General features: G+C 39.1%; 2 protein-coding genes and 1 long non-coding RNA gene across 3 annotated transcripts in view; 2 read left to right on the top strand and 1 right to left on the bottom strand.

Annotated features, from left to right (window-relative positions):
* LOC139478446 (succinyl-CoA:3-ketoacid coenzyme A transferase 1, mitochondrial-like) overlaps positions 1 to 6,101 on the top strand; it is a 61,807-nt gene extending 55,706 nt beyond the window's left edge. Inside the window, exons 11-15 of the mRNA XM_071260908.1 lie at positions 2,809 to 2,884; positions 2,965 to 3,054; positions 3,352 to 3,432; positions 3,819 to 3,920; positions 4,115 to 6,101. Coding sequence (XP_071117009.1) covers positions 2,809 to 2,884; positions 2,965 to 3,054; positions 3,352 to 3,432; positions 3,819 to 3,920; positions 4,115 to 4,156 — 391 coding nt within the window. The 3' untranslated portion in view covers positions 4,157 to 6,101. The remainder of the gene's footprint in view (positions 1 to 2,808; positions 2,885 to 2,964; positions 3,055 to 3,351; positions 3,433 to 3,818; positions 3,921 to 4,114) is intronic.
* Positions 6,102 to 8,879: 2,778 nt separating this feature from the next.
* LOC139480447 (uncharacterized) lies at positions 8,880 to 10,544 on the bottom strand. Its single transcript, XM_071263523.1, has 2 exons — positions 9,432 to 10,544; positions 8,880 to 9,248 (listed from the first exon to the last, which is right to left on the bottom strand). Exons 1-2 carry the CDS (start codon positions 10,542 to 10,544, stop codon positions 8,880 to 8,882), a joined length of 1,482 nt encoding a protein of 493 aa, XP_071119624.1.
* A 1,903-nt stretch (positions 10,545 to 12,447) lies between these two features.
* On the top strand, positions 12,448 to 13,852 carry LOC139479661 (uncharacterized). Its single transcript, XR_011654356.1, has 3 exons — positions 12,448 to 12,519; positions 13,212 to 13,394; positions 13,656 to 13,852. It is a non-coding gene; the product is annotated as an uncharacterized lncRNA (long non-coding RNA).
* The last annotated feature ends 8,997 nt before the right edge of the window (positions 13,853 to 22,849 follow it).

Raw genomic sequence — 22,849 nt, 5'->3', positions numbered from 1 at the left:
TGAATGAGAGCGGCTTCGGGAAAAGCTTCGACGTTCCCATTCCCCATAAGGTGACAAACTACAATCCTTAGGCTTAGAGAGGGTTGAGGGTTGTTGTCAAAGGAAGTTCCATAGGAGGATGGCAAAGTGGAGAGTGAACGTAGCCAGTAGTATTGCGGTAGTTGGGGAAATCTACTGGGTATGGGTTTCCAGGTTGCTGGTAGTAAGGGTCTCGATAAACCGGGTAAGCGTCCCATCCCAGCCTGCGATCCGCGTAGGTATCGAATATCAGCTAGTTCCCATAGTTGTTAGCCGATCATTGTCATTGGAATCTGATTGTCGATCCAGTGTCGTCCTGTGCCTACGATCCTGAGATGGGTGGTAGTTGAAGGACAAACAGTAGAGCTATTTTCCTTCTCACGATCAGCTGTAGGAACAGAACGTGTAAATTCCCAGCGTGGTATCATAAAGGAGGGAGCGCTATCAGTCGCTTGAATGGGAGCGGGAGTGGCCAGTAGAACAGAGAGAACATCTGCTTGAATTGGAGATTGTTGAACATTCGAAAGGTCTGGGTTGGAGATATCGTCCTTCAGGAAACTATCAGAAATAATATCATCTGTGACTGACAGTACAGGTTCTTCTGATGGAGCTGAGGGCCTGGCTTTAGGTTTCTTAGATGATTTCTTTGTCTTGGTGACGGTCCAACAATCTCCTACGACACTGCTGGAGATAGATCCGGAAAGCAGAATCTGACATAGAATGTCATTCTGCACAACGTTAGTGCAGCGAGCACTTCAGCGACTATCACAGCACAAGGAGTGAGGGTCTGACCTAGAGTATGTGCATTGGCATTCTTAACATGCGGGACGTTGTCTGTCCTTTTTGCCCACGGTGTTGCTGTGTTAATTTCAGAGACCTGGCAAAAAGTAAACGAATATCTTCTCTAAGTAGTCAAACTGGTCAACACACAGTGGTGATGAGAAAGAGAATGAGTTGGCAGAGGTATACACGTTGCCAGCTCAAGCAAACTTGCCATGCACGGAGCACTTAATTGACCCAGCTGCTGGATGTAACCATAGAGATGTTGGGGTGTGTTCGGGGAATGTTTTTGTTTTAGAAGGTGGAAACATGGTTCAAGCATGTTTCCACAGAGGATCAAAGAAGAAGATATGCAAAGTGTGAGGTAGAATAAGTTTTAAAATTTATTATTAGACTTTGAATCATCAAATGCCTTCAATGATAAGTGCATCTTCCTGAGGCAAGGGAGTTAACTGACTTTAAAAGTCCTGTTTCCACCCTTACAGAAATAGGCTTGAATTATGGCGTTATGTTTTGGCTGGACTAACGGGTCTATGCATAGTCCAATCAAAATAATGTAATGAGATTAATCCGGTTTGTAAATTGCCATGCAGATTTCGGTTGATTGCAGGATTTGCAAAGCATGTGTACTTCATCTTAGCGTCAACAGATATTTTCCAAATCTTTTCATGTTTTTAATCAAGGTGCTCCCGTGATTTGATGCACCTGGCGAAGTAAGTTTTGTTACATTATAGATCTTGCTTATCGATCAGATTGTCTTCACTGGGTGCCACAATTTTGTTTGAAGCAAATGCAAGTGTAGAAATATTGAAATTTCCTCTGATTATGTAGGATAGATGGTAGCATTTATGTGGTTAATAGCTCCTTGCTGATATGTAGTTCGCTTTGGGACAGCACGTTTCAGATCTTGCCCCACATGCAGGCACGTGCGTTTGTCGGCTGCATGCCGATTTAGTGTTTTGAGTCGTGGGTCGTATGGTAAGAGCGCCCCGATTGGTTGGTGACAGACTGGATTAGCCAGTGGCTGCACCGTTTAGACGTGTTGACCCAGAGGTTACGTGTCCTTGCGAGTATATAAGTGATTAGCGCGAATGCTCTCATTGTCTGGCATGATCAGGAAGATCAATACAGATGAGGAAGACCACACCAAATTACCTTGTTCGGAGGTCGAACAATTCCCCAATCCCTAGTGATTTTTGGCAATAAAGATCTAAATTATGTGGCAACTTTAGAATTCATGGGTAAACTGTTATAAAGGTGGGTTGGACGGGTGGATTTAATTAGGAAATAATGTAAGCTATGTGATGTAGCTACATTGACTGATTGTGTTTGGAGGTTTGGAAGGGTGGTTTGTTTGTCCTCGTAGACTGTGTTAAGGATGCTTTAGTGATTATTTATTAAAGTGGGTTAGTTAGGGGTTTGTTCGTCTGCTTTAGGCTGCTTCTGAGTTTTATTCTTAAAGTATAAGTAAGTAGGATTTTTGGCTTAATAATGTAAATTTTAGTTAGGAATAGGATTGACTGATTTGTAATTGTTGTTGAGTTCATATTTATATTTTGTTACTGTTGTTTTTTGTTTTGTTTTTTATTTTCTGTAATAAACTGTTGAAACTTGATTATATTTTATCGTGAATCACCGCCCTACATCCAACGAACTGAGGTCGTGAAGGACAGACGGAGGGACTGTAGACACATTCTTTAGTATTTTCGGCATCAAAGTCATGAAAATATTAGGTGTCTAAATGTGCCCAAAGCCTGTCCTGTTACACAAGTGATATCAGAGGTGTAATCTGATTGGTCAATAGGAGGGACATAGAAGGGACATAACTCCTATAGCCACTGATGGCGATCAAACCCAGAAATTTCAGCCTAGTTTGGCAAGGGTGGAAACTGTACTTTTACAGTTAGTTAACTCCCTTGCCTCTGGAAGATGGATAAAGTAAAGGTCAAAACAATAGGATGATGTCTTAGGTATATGAAGGTACTTTGCACATGTTTGCTGATTTTACAGGGGCCATGTAAGCTTGACCATCTTGGGAGCAATGCAGGTATCCAGATGTGGGGATCTAGCAAACTGGATGATTCCGGTGAGTTCCACAGTAATGCTAGCGAGTCAAACTGCAATGTCTGGATTACATTTGTTTGAAACTGTTATCTTTTGTTGCAGGGGAAGATGGTGAAGGGGATGGGTGGTGCCATGGACCTGGTGTCCAGCCACAAGACAAAGGTCATTGTCACAATGGAACATGCTGCAAAGGTAATGTGTCTCTTTACCCACTCATCCATATCTGTCCACTTTTACTTTCTGGTTTTTCCACCCTATTTTACTTCATGGAAACATGACCTAGATCTACTTTTGAGATCTACAGTATTACAAGCATTTAAGCTATTTTACTACATATGCTATTACACAGATGAAACAAAAATTCCATCTCTTTCTTAAAATTAGAATTGAAATGGTGCTTATTTTCTGTGTGGTGCCTCTGACTAGTGCCCTCAAGACCAAAAATCAGTGACAAGAGAAGTGTGTGATGGTCAGCTGTTTGTATTGTAGGGTGGGAAGCACAAGATCCTGTCTGAGTGCAGCCTTCCGCTGACTGGAAAGCAGTGTGTGGACATGATCATCACAGAGAAGGTAGTGCGGTCTTCACTCTCATGCTGGTTAATGAACATCTTCAAACCCTGCCTCATTAGCATGTTTTGTTAACAAGCTAAGACCTTGATATGGCAATTGACCATTGTTTGACAACAGCTTTAGCTCTCCCTAACTGAAGGATTATGGAAGCTTTCTGTTATCTGTTATCCCTTCATCTGTATGTCTTCTACACTTTTCTAAAATTTGTTACAAAATTCAGGTCTAAATATATTTGTTTTATGGAATAACATAGCTATGTTTGTAGGTCCCTGTTTAGAATTTGACCCTGCTAGGGCCCAACCTATGGAGGTGAAATTTTGTGATATGATCCCAAACATTTGCAACTCCTAAGAACCTATGCTACTCCCACTGTGCTGTGCCAACAGGGAGTGTTCACAGTGAGTCCCGAGGAAGGGTTGACGCTGATCGAGATAGCTGATGGTGTGACCGTAGAGGACATTGTGGAGATAACAGGGGCTGAGTTCAAGGTCAGTACATAGAGGCGACTCACAGAAATGGTTTATCTGTTAATTAACATTAAAGGTTATGAGGATGCACCATGTAGTGTAGAGACTTGGGATGTGTCAGAGACTTGGGATGTGTCAGCATACAGGTGCTGATGTAATCAAAGACAGATTGTGTGATGATAGTTGTTATGATGTTTTACATTTGTTTGGCACAGGTGTCCCCAAACCTCCAGCCTATGGCCCAGGTTCAGGTTTAGGTCCAGTGTTTATGGTGCCAGCTCTACTGCACTACAGTCATGACTGGCTTCCTGATCCACCTGCAGACGAGGTATTGGAGCTTGAGTTCCTGATTTCAAGATGCAGCTATTATTTACAGTGTGATACTATTAGTCTCATGGGATTAGACTATTCAAACTAACACGAATAACACAATAAAATTGTTTGTGTAACCTTCTAAACCAGCTGATATGCTTGTGTCACATATCAGGGTTCTTGGTGTGAAGGTCTTGTTACTGTCAAGCATCTATGTAGGTGATGAAATGACATGTCTCCTCTGGCATGTTGCACACATGAATTAAAATGTAAAGAAGGTAACACAGTAAGCAAGTTTGGGCATATCTACTTGTTGAAGAAAACTACAGGTCACTTTCACATTCTCGTTTGCTTTTAATAATGTTTAATGAATTACCCTGACCAGAGATTACTTCACAGCATTTTGTCATGTTGTGAATCCGTCACATAGGCAGTTCTGGATCCAACAATCATTAAACTGAATGTAAGATGAAGCACCAAACCTACATAACATTCTGTGTTCTTGTATGCTCAGGGAGAACTGATTGGACGTGAATGAATCCAAACTTCAGTTGTGTATGCTTTGATAGTACAGAATTAACCTATGATTGTGGGTTCGAATCCCAGTTCACCCCAATTATGTTTCTAGGTTTGTCAGCACCATACCTGTGCTCGTGGATTTCCCAAAAGTGGTAAACATTGGAGACCTAGATCACTTACAGGCTTTCCTCCCATATAAAGCTGAAATGCTGTCATATAATAGGAATACTGGTTGGCATTAAAACAAACTCACTCCAAATGTGTGTCTGCTAGACAAGATCATGCCCTGCTTCATTCAGTGGGATGTTGTCTGTGCAGCCACACAACTCTCAGATTGGGCATTGTTTTCCATTCAAATATGACTGCCTGTTTTGCTGTTCACATTTGAAGCGTGTAACAGTATTATATTCTATAACAACTTGTAGTCTGTATGTTCTTTTGGTGTAGGATAATTGACTGTGTCGTGTGTATTTAGAAGTTTACTTTGATATGTGTGTAATAAAAGAATAGCATCAAACCCCAGCCTACTGAATGGGGAGCCTGGTACTGTACTGTGTTGGATGCAGTCCTGTCTCGGTAGTAGAGGTGGATCTAACACACAACTTTTATCTAGGTGTCTCTTGGTTAATGATGAAACTGTGTGTGCTTGAGTGTGCTTGGGAGGTGGAGGGCAATAGTGCTTCATTTTAAGCTAATAGATCACATTTTATATCCTCTTTTAATATAAGTACTTTATTTTAGATGTACATATATTTCCTTTTACACATTGGATAATTTTTAATTAGTAACGTTTTATTATAAGCAGATGTTTTATGTCTACCAGTAGTTTATGAAGCTATTGAGTGTACTGGTAAATACAGCTCCAACTCATGTTCCTTTGGGACTTCTTGGGCGGTCGGGTAGCCTAGTGGTTAAAGCGTTTGCTTGTCACGCTGAAGACCCAGTTTTGGTTCCCTACATGAGTACAATGTGTGAAGCCCTTTCTGGTGTCCCTTGCCATGATGTTGCTGGAATATTGATAAAAGCGGTGTAAAACCATACTCACGCACTCACCTTAGGGACATCTCAAAGCCCAGTTTATGCATCTTTCAAAGATAGAAATTACGGCTGTTTCTGATTCAGTGAGTACGTTATTCTGGTATGCAACTATAAAATAAGAGGACTGAAATTATCAGCTTGAATGTATTTCAAGGCTGGAAGATGCAAGTTGGTAATACCATTGTTGCTTGTATTGCTGATAAAATGGCAAAGTCAGAGGCAGTATACAGTTGTGTAGAATCTTTACAATTTCACTAGAACAGCTGGAAGGTCGAGTTCCTCAACAGTTCACTAAGTCTCTAACACAGGGATGAAGAAGGGAAAGATTGTGATAAGATGTAAATAATGAAATAAACATTTGAACTGTATAATGTGTGTTTTGTTTTGTCTCCTCTTTAGGGCTGTTAGTATGGGAGATATTGGTCATAGTGAGTGAAGATAGTTTTTATGTTTAATATGAGTCAGAATCGACAATTTCCCATAGTACAGAAATATAGATGGGAAATGGGTTTTAAAGGACTTAGGAAAAATTACATTTCCCCATTTTTAGATATAATTCAAGATATTATAAGATTCTTCAAATGAACAATTTGTTCAAAAATATGCCCAACCTGAATAGTTTGTTCAGTAACATGCCCACACTGAAGAGTGTTTGTTCAGTAACATGCCCACACTGAATAGTTTGTTCAGTAACATGCCCAAACTGAATAGTTTGTTCAGAAATATGCCCACACTGAATAGTTTGTTCAGTAACATGCCCAAACTGAATAGTTTGTTCAGTAACATGCCCAAACTGAATAGTTTGTTCAGAAATATGCCCACACTGAATAGTTTGTTCAGTAACATGCCCAAACTGAATAGTTTGTTCAGAAATATGCCCACACTGAATATTTTGTTCAGTAACATGCCCACACTGAATAGTTTGTTCAGTAACATGCCCAAACTGAATAGTTTGTTCAGAAATATGCCCACACTGAATAGTTTGTTCAGTAACATGCCCAAACTGAATAGTTTGTTCAGAAATATGCCCACACTGAATAGTTTGTTCAGTAACATGCCCAAACTGAATAGTTTGTTCAGAAATATGCCCACACTGAATAGTTTGTTCAGTAACATGCCCACACTGAATAGTTTGTTCAGTAACATGCCCAAACTGAATAGTTTGTTCAGAAATATGCCCAAACTAAATAGTTTGTTCAGTAACATGCCCAAACTGAATACAGTCAAGTCTTGTTAATCCGCCAATTGCCTTTATCCGGCACTAATGATGTGAAGGGATTAAATCAGTGCTATTTAAACCCGTTAATCCGACAGTCTCGCACTCCGACTCCGAAACACACCTAATTTGCAACGAAATTACCCAAATCACTCATTAATCAGTCTCGTTAATCCGACACAGTGATCAGCGTACGCCGTGGTCATCTGCCCGCGAGTACACAGCCTGTGTTTTGATGCGAGACGAATCGGCTGGTAGCTGCATATTACAACGGCTGCAGAGATAAACTTGCTTAACAATAAACAATTAATGCTGTAAATAAAGAAAACAGGATAAATCACATGCTTAGATTACCTCAATCTTATTAAAATCAGATACAAGTTTTCGCTATCGATGAGGACGTCCCATTACAGGTCACGTCAGAACAACCTTTCGCGAACTATTACCTACCAATGAAATGACCAACAGGAAGTCGACGTTAGCCACTTAGAAAGCAGCTTTCTCAAGCTTTGGGTACCAGTTTCAAAGTTGCGACTTCCATTCCAGACTATGCTTTTAAAAGTTACTGCATAGATTGTTCAGAAACATGCCCAAACTGAATAGTTTGTTCAGAAACATGCCCAAACTGAATAGTTTGTTCAGAAACATGCCCAAACTGAATAGTTTGATGGCAGTGGTGATAAAGATGAATAGATTCTTTGATTGAAAATACCCAAAAGATTTGTGTTAATAGTAAAATGAATAACTTGTTTTCTGTAGCTCAGTAAATAAATAGTGTGTTTAATATAGCTAGAAACAAACTAATTTGTCCTAAAAAATCCACCCAAATGGATGCTTCCTTGGAAGCAATTTTGTGTTTCAGATAAACTTCAATGAAGTCTGAATTTTTTAGTTTATTTCATAATAGAACATAAGGTATGTTAATGAACTCAGGTGTTCATGAGTCATGGGTTCATGAGTCCTTTTCAATTACTAGTATCAAGACCAGTGAAGATCCAGGGTAGAATAGGTCTTCAGCAACCCATGCTTGCCGTAACAGGCGACTATGCTTGCCGTAAGAGGCGACCAATGGGATGCATGTCATCGTATCCAAATTGCGTGGATCAAGGCACATGATATCAATCACTGGATTGTCTGGTTCAGACTCCATTATTTACAGACAACCGTCATATAGCTGGAATATCGTCGAGTGCGGTGTTAAACAACAAACAAACAAACAAATTCAATTATCAATGATTTTGAATAGAAACTCCAAATGTCAGAATTTATTTCCAGCCATTGACAAGATACAATAACTTCTGTGAACATCAAGGCAGTGAGAGAACATAACATGTGCTGAGTAACATATTCCCATACAGACCATATCTGTCAACCTGTGATACCAACACGCGTCAGGTATAATTGATAAGGTGCATCTCAAGATTCAACTCCATTCAACAAAGTTTTGCATAAAATCTCATTGAGAGTTGGATTTTAATTTCAATAAAAGAAACCCCCAAACGTTTGATGTCCTTTTCCACAGTGGTATTAGGTTCCAAATTTGTAGCTTTTTAGAACCTTTATTTAAACTTATCAGACAGAAGGGGTGAAAATAATAGGCTAATCAAATGAATATTTACAATGAGCTTGGAAATTACTCGATTCAGATTGGTCAGAGGTATGAAATTACAATAACCACCTGATAGAAATGGCCGATCAGTTCCACTTGATGCTCAAACGTAATGAAACAAGGTACCCTGGCAGTGTGTAGAAAATACTCGTATAACAGTAAAGTGAATACTGTTACATACTGCCACTGATTGATATGCTCGTTTCATGAACATGTTTCTAATCGGAGTATACACACGGATTCAGTTGTTCACACAGAAGAGGTCCGCTCTAAATGAAATAGGTCTCTATGAGGCGTTATCCTTGATGAAATCAACACATCTTTGACAAACAGACGATTGAAACACTGAGAAACAAGCCATAATGGTTAAATGCATAGTTGATGGAATAATATACTTCATGACGGTAACATTCCTCAATTTAAGCTTCTTATAGAACTCGTCGGCATCATTATTCAAATGCCCGTCAATCTGTGCAGTCAGCAGCAGAAAGGGGGGACAACACCTTCCGTCGATTGGTTGTGAGATGAGAGTAAGCGGCGATGCCTGGAGCCAGTTGTCCGGGTGAGGACCAAAGGCGGGGTGGAGATAGAGGCGCCTCAAGACTGGAGATGATAGCTTCTGTAAGTCGTACACGCCAGAGATGGAGACTACGCCCTGCAAGGACAAAGTTTTCACCTGATATTTATGCGATTTACAATGCCAAAACATACGTACGTGTTTTTGCATTATTAACTTCATATTAAAGTAAACATGTTAAATGTTCATTTTACCAATGATTTCATTGTTTATTTTCGGAATTTCAGGAGTATGGCTACCTGTATTGTGTTGTAGTATTACCTTGATGTCATGAGACGAGCATCCGCCGTCATCAAGCTGGTTTTTGTCAAGGGCTAGTTGAGAAACCAGTTGACCACCCGCTGAGTGGCCCATCAGAAATAACGATGTTGAGTCGAAGTACGACGTCCGTTCACTACAGTTCTTGATCCATTTCATGGCTGTAGTTATAGCTCGGATCTGCTGCGAGTTGGAGACAGGCTGCCACTGCCTGGCACTGTGAAGCTGGATACTGACGCATAACAAGAAAGTACAAAGATATGTGTAGACAGCAGTTTCACTGCCCACCGTGGAAGACAGGTGTGCAAGAAGGAAACTGACTGTAGTCCAGAGCAAGCGTGCTCCTAGTGGATGTATGTCTTTTAAAGGGTTGTTACAACTGCATATTAACATTGCTAATAAGGTCAAATAATTGGTGAAAATGAACACAGATGACAGGGGCACGTTGAATATACAGTTTGTTCTTTCCAAACACTCAGCATCAAACATCAAGACATTTTCGCATTGCATGAGGAATGAGTATATCTCGTGACTAATAAAGCAAGATGTGGATATCAGTTGGTACACTATGAAAGAAAAGATTGCACTGCCAGTGTACGACACGATGACGTCTAGTATAACCCAGGGCATTGCGGGACGGGTCAGTGGGTAGGAGATGACTGCACAGGCCACCCCGCGACATGCCAGACTCGCCCCAACGTTGTGGTAAAGACCGAAGAACCACGTGGTGAAACACAACAGAAGGTTGATGCTGCCCCCAAAGTATGTCCAGGCACGGCGGCATCCCCTCTGCCATCCACCACCATGCACAAACAGAACCACTGGCGGGGGACGGGGCCAGGCTTTGCCATCACTAAACGTAGGTGCTACCTGGCCGTGACACAACGCTGATGTTGGCTCCAGTAGAGAACAAGAATCGTTGGTGACACCCTGTCCATGGTGAATTGGGTATCCTGTAGAAAAAATCTTTTGGATCTGTTCTTTACTGGGACAGAAAAAAGTACGGGGCAGAAACAAATCAAGACAGTATTTATCTTGATGTTTGTGGTAGTTTTGGTATGGTATATCCCTCACGATAGTGTGATCCAGGTGTTCATTCACAGTTATTCTTGACATTGTGTACGCAGGCTTCGGGAATAAAATTAAGTTTCACTAAATACGCCTGAATTGAACAAATCCACAAAACAGGATACGCCTATTCGAGAAGGTCACAGTATCAAACAGAGAAAGAATGCAAGCACACCCCGTTTAATCCGGGTAATACGAACATACACGTGACTTATATATATCTGACATTGCTACACCTAATGAACACAAGGCGGTGTATATATCCCTCTTTCAATGAACGCACAGCTAAGAATACTGATGAACTGTCACATACTTCTCCAACCCGGTAGTAAGTTAATGAAATCGAAAACTGCGGGTTTTCCGTGTTTTCCTGGTTGAACTATGGTGCTCGGCAATGATCCGTCTTCACAGTAACCCCATCTACTGCACAATAGAATATAGCCACTGACACGAGATGTTATAGAATTTGTATGTATTATGGGTGCAGATGCCCTTCCTTCCAATGCAACAGGTCACCTTTCCGTGACCTGGACAGAGATTTGTTGCCTGTCCAGTATTTGCGAGGGTTGACCCGGTCACGTCATATATGCTGTTGTACTGTATGAGTCAAGCCGATGTATTCTCGAAACCACCAACCTTGCTACAACAGCATATGCTACAGAAAATGTACAGTTGTTTACAGGTGGTGGACAGACGCATAGATACTGGTATGATATATAACATTGATTTTGTTGACAGTACTGGGAATAATCGACATAAATTTAGGACGTAGGGCATAACACGTTAAAATTTAAATACGCTTTGCCAAGTAAAGACAGCTAATACATGGACATTTAAACAGATGGATGATTCATCTTCAGCTCTCAAGGGGCAGACCACGCCTTCTGCCAGTCTCTATTGGTAAATTTGTGATTAGAGGTTGTGTATTTAAGTAGTCACATTGCAATGACAAATCTGTTTATCCCGTATAAATTACTAGAACTGCCTATGTTATGAGTAGATCCATTTGAAGTGATGTTACCATGGCTACTGTATTTGGTTTGACTATTGTGAGGTCGAAGTCCACATCAGAGCATATGTCGGTGTCGATTTCCCCGGCCATTATGCAACCTTTAATCCCCCATGATCTCCCCGCAAACCAGGTCCATTGTGTAGGATGAATGTGTGCTGTGACGTGGAGATCATATATCGCTCTCCTCGTAATGGCCCCACGATTGTAGGATATTTTGCCCCCACCCCTCCTCCCCAAATACAAGTGACATGTTTTGATTACCCCCACCTAAAATAAATGAGCAGTTCCTAAATAATATACAAATTTATAATTTTATTAATTGAAAAAAATAGAACTGTCACAATTCATGCCCTCCAATCTCGCCTCACTGGTCCCCTATAATCAGCGACAAGTCCCTAAACAGACCATATATTCATCAACAGCAGACAATATTTACGCCGTTGTAACAACAAGAAATAACCCCACAGTCATCGGCATGAGAACGTGTTTATAAATAATTGTTACTCGTGGATAATCGGCAGATGTCACGTGGGTGGGCGGTTAACAGCGCATTTCACAACTGTTGCCAACTGGGAAGTGTTTGGTTGCGTTTTGGCGCATTGCAATTGTGTTTTACCTCCGATAACATACTTCATACGGTAGGATGTCTGACAATAGATGAAGACAAATGCTTCTCGGTTTTATTATGAAAATCGCAATTTACAACATTTCTCAGAGAGTAAACAAATTCAATTACTTGTGGGATTTTAACTACAACACCGTCGCCAAAACGTAGCATTCTATGAATGGATTTTTTCCAGGCTAATTTTAGACATTGACGTCAGCTTAACAACGTAGTGTTTACGTAGCATTGCGATTGGGCAAGCCCCGCCACGTTGTCAGGACGTTTACAGCGGGGGCTGTATATAAGCAGGTGGCAGTGCTCACACGTTGCATGGTGAGCCGAGGAGGAGGCGGCCTGGCACGCTCTGCTCTCTCTCGCGATGCAGACACGGCGTTGGCGACAACAAGGTAAGCTGATACACCTTCTTCATTCACACACATTTCCATTATCATTTGCTATAAGACAATGTGTTAACAATTCATTTTGGGAATTAGCCACTTCAACAATGGTGTTTGTTAACTCGAGGATTTTTAGCCACGGAAGTAGACTTACAGTACAGTCTCTCATTGGATATAAAGAATTTAAAGAATTTCATCGACAAAGTAGGTCACCTGAAAACCAGTGTTTTGAAATCGAGAGAAGAATTAACCTGTGCGTTATCTGGTAGATTTGTTTTGGATTTTGAATAGTTTCCAAATAGATGTTTTTGTCATATGATGATTATGTTTCGATGTCATTTCATCAGAATGTTATCAATATGTGTTTCAGAGGCAATATGTTTATTGTTCATTTCGTAGTTTAGGTTATTACACAACGACATCTGTCATGTTAATTGTGTTCTGTGTGGAGACCACACTTCGTGGCAGTTTCAGAGGCTATTTTGTCTTTTACATTTGTCTATGTTGTCACTCCGAACTGATCAATGTTATCAGTTGATAGCCCTATCAGGACGAAGGTAACTGTTTCTCAGGTGACAGCTTTTGTTATTCACATGTCTGTGCCATGGGCACATTTGCACGTTAGCATATGTATGTTTTATCTATTGCAACAGGTATTGTGTCAAATGACGTGTATTATGTGGGTTTTACTTCTGTTACAGCCCCCATGTCCTCGCCACGTCATGCTAACTATAGACGCTAATACCTTAGAGAAAGCAGCAGTTTACACAGTGCAAGCCCCGATGAGCTATGATATTGAAGTCATCTATGCTATAGAGTTGAATATGCACCCTTCAGCCGATCTAGTTCACGTCGACATATCGTGTCAATAAAATTGGTTATTGGTAAGGTGATACTATACAAAAGTAGTATAGTGCACAGTTGGTCTTATGTGTTCAACACAAGTAATTGTATTGTCATGGTACAGATCCTCTATATCCTACGAATTATGTACCACACATGTTCATAAATCAACAGTTTCATAACTTAAATTTATTTTCTACGAGATAACGTAAATGATTATATCATTGAAAATATAACATAATGATAATGTTATTTCTAATAATATTGGTCATGATAAAATTGATTTTTGTTTCCACCTGAAGGACATCTACCGGACTAATGTTTCTGTCATCACGTACACACGGCAGTGGTCAGTCAAGGTAGATACCCCTGCACTCCTCTAGAGTGTGGTAAGGTTCAAGGCCACTCTGAAGATATAGACAACACACTCCACCTGTCATCGACCGACGCTTTTGTACATGTTCTTGGTTTCTTTCACACTACACGAATTCGTTCTTGACTCAAACAGGCGTTCGTTCACCTTATGGTTACACTTCTATTTAGCTTGGTATCGAACAATTATTGAATTAATGTCCTTTCCGCTGAACAGCAGCTGGTTCACGTACTGGAACCCATTGATTTACTCTCTCGCTGTATGCGCCTGGGTCACGTACTGGAAGATTTACTCACGTGCTCTCAGATATATGATATCATTATGCAGATGGGTCACGCAGGTGTCCATGACAGCATAACAGCCCGACAAGAGCCATGCATGTACCACGTGTCAACATTAATTATATGCGCAGCGCACATAAACCCATGCCTTCTTTCCCGCAGTGGCAGTTCGCCTTGCATGTTACAAGCTTACTCATAACATGTTACCATTCAAACAACTGTCTGAAGTTTAATTATGGACGTTAAAACCCGTTTGTATCTGTATGTCAGTTGTCAAATGGCAGATGGACTGGTCATTTATTTATTTTTATTTGGGGTGTTTGGGTAGGAGACATTGAAACATTAGCGAAAGGAGGGGATTTGGGGTCGCCATAGTTTATCACAAATGTACAGTGGACCAAGTATTGTCGAACCCAGGATCTTAACTAGTAGTCCATGTGAATAGACCGTGTTATCTATCCGCAACGTTTACCCTTAAACGACAGTAGCTGTGTAGCTCATCCCATAGTTTTCGGACCAAAGCCATGTACACGCTGCAGCAGTTTCGCAGTATCATCTGGTTATACATGAGGGCATAATTGTATCCATCACAATTTGTAATCCCGCAACATACATGTAGTTAACAAGGAGGTCAATGACTAATGGGAATTTGTATTATTGTCGCATGAACATATACAAATATATAATGTAAAGAGTTCAAACAAGACGGAAGGGAACGAATCATACAAACCATCTCGCGCTAATGGTTGTAAACAATTAGGAATGGAGCTTGTCATGTCCTACCTACATGTTCAAACATTTCTTGACTTAAAACAATTTTATGTTACAATTTCAGATTAGTCCCAGCTTGCGGCCGACAAGGTTCATACAGCAATATTTGAATGAATACCAATGCGTCTTTAATAGATGCGTTCGAAACTTGATGGTTTATAATGTTGCGATTTCTACTCATTGAAAACTCATAATAGCTTCCGACAGCTTCCACTCATTGTATACCCATGGCAGATTGTAATAGCTTTACAACTGTACAGGAATTGTATTGTTTACGTTGCATACACTGTCTTATCGGTAGACGGGGCATACATTTTTTAGGTAGAAAGACAGCAGAACTAATGTACTCCCTCGAAACGTTTTACAATACAATAATTATGTCCATATTCAACTCCTATTTGGGGAACATTGATATGAACTTTACAAATACACACGTAATTTATGAATCGTTATTGACTATTAGACGAAACGAAGTTCTACCAACAAGAGCCAAAATCATACCCTGACTTGTTAGAATAACTCAGTCTGATATTTAGGTTGATCTACAAGTGCATCTTTAATCTATAAATACATCAATACAATACATTACATTACATTACATTACATTACATCGGGTAATACTGTGAAGAAGGTAACCTGCAGGTGGTTAGCAAATGATCTTTATATAGACATTGTAGGCTATTATACACGTCCCGCTACATGGTCTTGCATACGATATCAATCTGTTGAAATTCTTCTCTCTTGATGTCAGTGTTTATTTTCTTATCTCGCATATATAACATGAATAATGAAATATTTAACAGAGCTTTGAGTCCTGTATTTTCAAGAAAATCAAAAAGTTGCTGTTGCTTATCAAAGCATTGTGTAGTAATGTGACAATATCCGTCTCGATAGTTTTCATTTCAAGCCGGTAATATCTCGACTTTGACTTTGCACATAATGGCTATATTTGTAATGAACAATATCGGAACTACGTGTTTGTCTGTGTGTTAGTATGGTTTTTGTTTTGTCTTTAATCAGTGGGAAATGGCTGACAATTAGTTGCAAGTTCAAAGTAGTAAGTAGTTTGCGAAATAAAGAGTAGAATTGCGTATATTTAACAGGTTTTCGTGAAAACATTAAGGAATGGTATGATGCACTTTCTGAGTAAGCACATATTTTTTTAAGACATAAAACTAAACACACTTGACATGTACATGAAGAAATATCACCAATCTCTCGGCTTTGGTCATAGATCACCGCCTGTGAAAATGTGTATGTTTGATGTATTTCGTGTTTACTGTTTATTTACGAAAATCCACCAATGGAGGAAAAGCTATTTTGACATGATGCCGTGCCCTAGTGTATAAGAACTACAATGTGATACAATCCTCTCTTGACTGATCTTTTGCAGCCTTGAGCTATCCTTTGTACAGACATACTTTTAAGCATATTTAAGATACTTGCCTAATTATTGCTCTCGAATTCATCCTACTTGTTCTGACAGATAACTCATAATTCAACTCTAGAAAGATACTGTATCAACAAAATACTGTATCAAGTTATTGTCTAAAAGAGCAGGTGTCAGACGTACCTAAATCTCCTTGTTCCTTGGGGCGGTCGGGTAGCCTAGTGTTTAAAGCGTTCGCTCGTCACGCCGAAGACCCGGTTCGATTCCCGACATGGATATAATGTGTGAAGCCCATTTCTGGTGTCCTCCGCCGTGATATTGCTGGAATATTGCTAAAAGCGGCGTTAATAAATACTCACTCACTTCTTGTTACTGATGTTATTGTACATTCATCCTCTGAATGTATAGGCTTGTATTAAGCTCGCTTTGTCCTCAATAATCTGATCAAAACAATACAATCTCCGTCTTATACTAAAAAAATTATCCATGTATATGTAGAGTCTTGCGTTTTGATATAATCTTGTGCGTGTCTTGTATGGTTTGGAAAGTGGAAGACAATTATTTGCATTCAAACTAGTACGTTTGCGAACTACTGGGTAGAATTTAGTGTTTATTACAGGGTTGGCTTTCATGGTAATCTTGGGGAGTGCTAATAATGGTGTAATGTAACATTTGTTGATAACCACACTTCTTAAGAAAGCACACATTTAAAATGCAACTAACTAACTCACTCTTTTGTGGAAACAACACCAGCGTCTTAACTATGATATCACATTACTGCCTTGAAAATGTGCATGTTTGATGTATTTATGTTGTTGCTGTTTATTTGACGAAACTCCAATACATAGAAGAAATGCTATTCATACATGATATACCGTGATATATTAGAACGAACAACTCCAATGTGATCGTCACAATACTCTCTTGACTGATCTTTTTCGGGCCCTGAGATATCCCTTGAACACACATACATTTCAAGTATGTTTGATGGACTTGAATACTAATATTCTTTATTTAATCCGAATTGTAGTGACAAATGTGTCCTAATTCAATGGTAGAAAGTATGAGAAAGGTGTATTCAATTCCAACCCAAAATATAGTTTTCAAACTAACGCTAATCCAGCAAACTACCGTTTCAAATTACGGTTTTGTTCAATGAACATGTCCCTGGTACATGGAAATGCAATGACTTTGAGATGTTTTATCACTGAATGCAAAGGTATATTGAAAGGAAGTCCATAGTAATACTACCACTTACCCTTATAATTATACCTTCATCTCCGTGTTATTGCTGTTATAGTAGCACGTCTTTTAATAGAATTTCCACGTAACATGTGTATCTCTACTAATGGCCAAATAGGATAGTGTAAAAGTGAAAAACTGATTTGCCCATGCATTGAGCGCAAATGCACGATGTCGATTTCGTAGAATATATCTGAGTGCAAAACCAACTTTGAAATGCTTGTTTCAGCCACTTAGAGAAATGGCAAATATTAATCTTCTGCTATTAACGTTGACACACTCGACTTATAATGCCGACAATGTGTTTTCCACTGGTATTTAAGATAAAAGAAAACCATTTATTCATAATGCCAATGTATATTCTTGTATTTTTCACACTTTGATGGCTACAATCTGACCCAAACCCCGCAATGTCAGTCTTACACCCATAAATGAACAATGTGTATGTAGAGTACGAAAGTTCATTCCACAGAGTTCATTTCACAGAGTAAAAGTTAATCAGACTTGATTTCATGCCCTGATATATTAGAACAACTACAATGTGATACTCACAATGCTCTCTTGACCGAATTGGAGTGACAAATGTGTTACAATTCAATGGTAGAAAGTAGTATACACATGCATTTAATTCCCACCCAAAAGATAGAGTTTTCAAAGTAAAGCTGTTGTAAGAAAATACCGTATCAAATTATGGTTTTGTTCAATGAACGATATACATGGAAACACAATGACTTTGACCATGTTTGTCACTGAATGCATATGAGCACATGGAGGCAAGTGCATAGTAACATAACCCCTTCCCCTTATCCCTGCATCTCCTCCTTGTTACTGCTGTTATAATAGCACATGGTCCAATTTGATTCACACGTAACATCTTTATCTCCCTAAGGGACCACGTAGGATAGTGTTAAAATTAAAAATGATGTGCGAATGACTTATGAAACATAACCAGAGGTTTGCTTGGTGTTTATGATAATGGTCCAAAGCCGTCTCCCTGATTTACAATATTCTCCCTGCCTGGGAAGCGCAAATACACGAGGTAGATTTCATAGATAAATCCGACTGCGAAACCAACTTTGAAAGTAGTGTTTCAGCCACGTAAAGAAATGGCAAATATGATTCTTATGCCATTAACGGAAACGCATTCGACTTCAAATACCGAATCTACTTCCAGTGGGTTTTCATCTGGAATATATACCGAATGTTTATGAAATCCATTCATTCATACTTCCAATGTATGTGATTGTGATTTGCACGCTTTGTAGTTCACATTCTCAGCAAACCCCACAATGTCCTTTTTACACCCATAAATGATTCATGTTTGTGAAGAGTCTGTGTTTCGGTATAATTTTGAGTTTGTCTTCAATGGGTTGGACAGGGAAAGACAATTATGTGCATGATCAAACTGGTGTGTGGTTTACGAAATAGAGGGTAGAATTGTGTGTATGTAACAGGGTTGGTTTTCATGGTATATTGGTATTGAATGCCGATAATGGTGTGATGAAACTTGTGTTGATAAACAGACTTCATAAGAAAGCACCCATTTATGAACCAAAACACTAAACTCACTCTTTTGTGGAAAGAACACCAACTTCTTAGCTATGATGTCACATAATACTATCATGAAAACGTGCATGTTTTATGTATCTGTGTTGTTACTGTTTATTGGACAAAAGTTCATTCCACAGATTTAAAGCTAATCAGACTTGATGTCATGCCCTGATATATTAGAACAACTACAATGTGATACTCACAATACTCTCTTGACTGACTGATCGTTTTCGGCCCTGAGCTATGCTTTGTACTGACATACATTTTAAGAATATTTAATGGACTTGAATACTAATTGCTCTCAAATTACTCCCAATTGGAGTGCCAAATGTGTTACAATTCAATGGTAGAAAGTAATATACACATGCATTTAATTCCCACCCGAAAGGTAGAGTTTTCAAAGTAAAACTGTTGTAAGAAAATACCGTATCAAATTATGGTTTTGTTCAATGAACGATGTACATGGAAACGCAATGTCTTTGTCCATGTTTTATCACTGAATGCATATGAGCACATGGAGGAAAGTGTATAGTAACATAACCCCTTCCCCTTATCCCTGCATCTCCTTGTTACTGCTGTTATAATAGCATATGGTCTAATTTGATTCACACGTAACATCTTTATCTCTCTTAGAGACCATGTAGGATAGTGTAAAAGTGAAAAATGATGTGCCAATGACTTGGATATGTTTGAAAGTGTAATCATCCTTTAGTAAGAAATGCCATTTACTCCTTTTGTTCTTTATCCTGAAGCCAAACATGCAACACAATGTTGACGATATGAATCTGTTGAAAGTGTTTGACTCCTGGTGCCCGTCTTTGTTTGGTTATCCCTCATACATTACCTAAATTATGAAACATAACCAGAGGTTTGCTTGGTGTTTATACTAATGGTCCAAAGTCGTCGCCGTAATATGCAGTATTCTCCCTGCCTGGGAAGCGCAAATGCACGAGGTAGATTTCATAGATAAATCCGACTGCAAAACCAACTTTGAAAGTAGTGTTTCAACCACGTAATGAAATGGCAAATATGAATCTTATGCCATAAAAGCATTCGACTTAAAATACCGAAATCTACTTCCAGAGTATTTATGAAATCCATTCATTCATACTTCCAATGAAGTTCATCAGGCTGACCTCTTGTTTCATCCCCACCATAAGGTCAAACGCAAAGCATATAAATACGCTTTAACCGTAGTGGATGTGGCTAGTCGATACAAAGAGGCTGAGCCATTAACCTTGAAAGATGCAACAGAAGTAGCTAATCCACTGAGTCGCATATATAAATGCGGACCACAAAAATGGCCTAAGCTATTTCAAGTAGATCTCGGTCGCAAGTTTATGGGATCAATAACTAAACTGTTAACAAAGCACGATGTCGAAATCAGGCGTGGTGAAAGAGAGGCCCACTGTAGTCAAGCTATTGTCGAAAGATTTAACCGGACATTAGCGGAACGTTTGTTTGGCTATCAGTATTGGATCGAAATGAAATCTGAGCGATTGAGATCCACAGAATGGGTGACATGTTTATCAGCTGTTGTATCAGCGCTGAATAATGAAGAAACAAGATTAATAGGGAAGAAACCATCCAATGCGATTAAAATAAAATCCGTGACTTCCGAATCTTCAGCACCGAGGAGAGGCAAAGAACGAAAACTTCTGGATAGAGTAAGCGTAAGATATTTATACCAGCCCAGTGAACTTGAAGGAGGCCTACGTCGTGCAACCGATCCGATTTGGTCCCTTAAGACATATAACATAAGTCGATTGGTTATGAAAGAAGGAGAGCCTATTCTTTATTATCTTAAAGATGGACCGGGCAGGGCATTTGTACGAGAAGAGTTGTTCATAGTTCCCAACGGTACGGTATTACCGCCCTAAGTAACCATAAGCATAGGTAGTTACACCATCATTATCAATCCATCTCTTTGTATCTAAGGGGGATAATGATGTCTTGTTCATTCTTAATCCATATATCCTATGATTGTAACTTCTTAAAGAGTTCATCTCGTGTTTGAACGTTCTACCGTTGAATAATGCTTCTTTATACTATTTGTGTTTGATATGCTTTTTTGTTTTTCCATCATACCTTACAACTATATATCCAAACCCACAAGGAATATGTTCTTGAGTTTTGTACGTATTATTATCTTGTTTATTTTCTATGGGTTTGATAAGCGCTTAGAAGTCAGCGTAAATTACGTACAGTACTGGCATTTGATTACAATAATGTTCAAATTTTAATATATATTTTCCCTCTTTAGGCATATCGATCCTGATAGCGGTCTGCCCAACACCTCTACAGTCTTCTTTATGCGCTTCTAATAGATCTTGTCTGCTGTACCCATGTAGGCATTTTTCGCAGAAATATTTCTTTCTAGCATGTTTAGTTTGATCGCATAATAGCCCGTTTAAACTCTTTATCCACATATAATGATATTTTCCATCTTTTTCGATCAGAAATGAATTGATTCTGGTAATATGTTCCGGAGCGGAGCTTATCCTGTGTACAACAATTCCTTTAGAATGTCCGAAAACATTTATAGCTAAATTATTTTGCTTTTCCACCTTATCAATTTGTGATATTGGTGTAGGTTCGTCTATAACATCGAAATTGAGTCCATCGTTTTGGGGATAGCTAGAAGGTCTATTTGCAATTTTAGAATCTACGGGGAACAATGCAGATCTTATCATCATTCTTAACAGTCATTGGATTATTTTTTACATTAATTATGGCTTTTTTCTTCTTATACGGGGGTAAATCTATATAAGATCCACCTTTGAAGGGTATATAATTTGCTATATCAAAATAGAAACTATTGATTCTATCCACACCCCAACCTGAACCTCTATTAGTCCAACGTTCTAAAGTTTCCTGTATCCTCTGAATTGATGTATCTAATGATGCGTTTATAGTATCGGATTCGGTTATAACTTCTTGATTGCTACGGAATAATTTTCCTCGATATGATGGGCTTAACATCATTAACATCCATGTTGGAATTAATATCCATCTTCCAACCTCTTAGATATTTACCAATGCCGGCGGATGTGGGTACAAATTTTAATTCTTGTTGTTTTTTATCAACATCATCAGGTTGATTATTATCTAGTAAATCGATCGATTCAGCTTTTCTCATTCGAGAATATCCACGTAGACCACGTTGTTTTGCTAAAGCCTTCAGCTCTCTCACAAAAACCATTGTGGTATATGCAAAATGATTCATTTGTCTAATTGGTTATTTTTCATATATCTAAATACGTATTCTCCCCAACCTATTCCTCTCATTGATGTAATCTCTCTTCCAAGCATAAATAATCTGGTTCCTGACCCTATTAGCACTGTGTTTCTTACATAAACAATAACGACCTTTGACCCCTATTCGTAATAAGAGTGTATTCCACAGTAAATACCAACAGAGCGTCGGTTACATTGAATTTTTTTTTCCCATGAGTGTAAATCTGCACAGATTCATGGTTATACATCTAACATATCATTTGTCTAAATGCAAAGCAAATCACATCTCCACTGGTGAGACATGGCTGTTTATAGTATAGCAGTCATGGTGATTTATTGATTAGCTGTCACTCTGGTTTATGCGTAGTTATTGGGTAGCTGAAAATTGCAACAACTGTTAACCCGATTATCACGAATGCTACCTCGCGGTTCTTTTGTTCCTCTGATGGTGTATAAAACTGATTCATTGTTGGCCTCGGTGTTGGGTCAAGTTTTTTCCCATAAACGAGGAAGTATTCGTGCATTGCAGATTCGACATCCTTAAATGTTTGAATTGAATGTCCTTCCTTACGCAGTTCAAATCTAATCTCTCCTAGAGTTGTTCTAAAGCTTTATTATGTCTTTTACGCTCCTCTTCAACTTCTTTAGCGT

Source organism: Haliotis cracherodii, unplaced genomic scaffold (assembly GCF_022045235.1).
Source record: "Haliotis cracherodii isolate W230 unplaced genomic scaffold, xgHalCrac1.p SCAF_4, whole genome shotgun sequence".
Taxonomy (NCBI): Eukaryota; Metazoa; Mollusca; class Gastropoda; order Lepetellida; family Haliotidae; genus Haliotis; species Haliotis cracherodii.
This window is presented reverse-complemented; position numbering and strand designations above follow the sequence as displayed.

Coding starts and splice junctions, on each gene's coding strand:
- LOC139480447 (XM_071263523.1), bottom strand. CDS start 10,544: ATGTCAAGAATAACTGTGAATGAACACCTGGATCACACTATCGTGAGG. Junction 9,249..9,431: donor GCTCGTCTCATGACATCAAG/GTAATACTACAA, acceptor TTGTCCTTGCAG/GGCGTAGTCTCCATCTCTGG.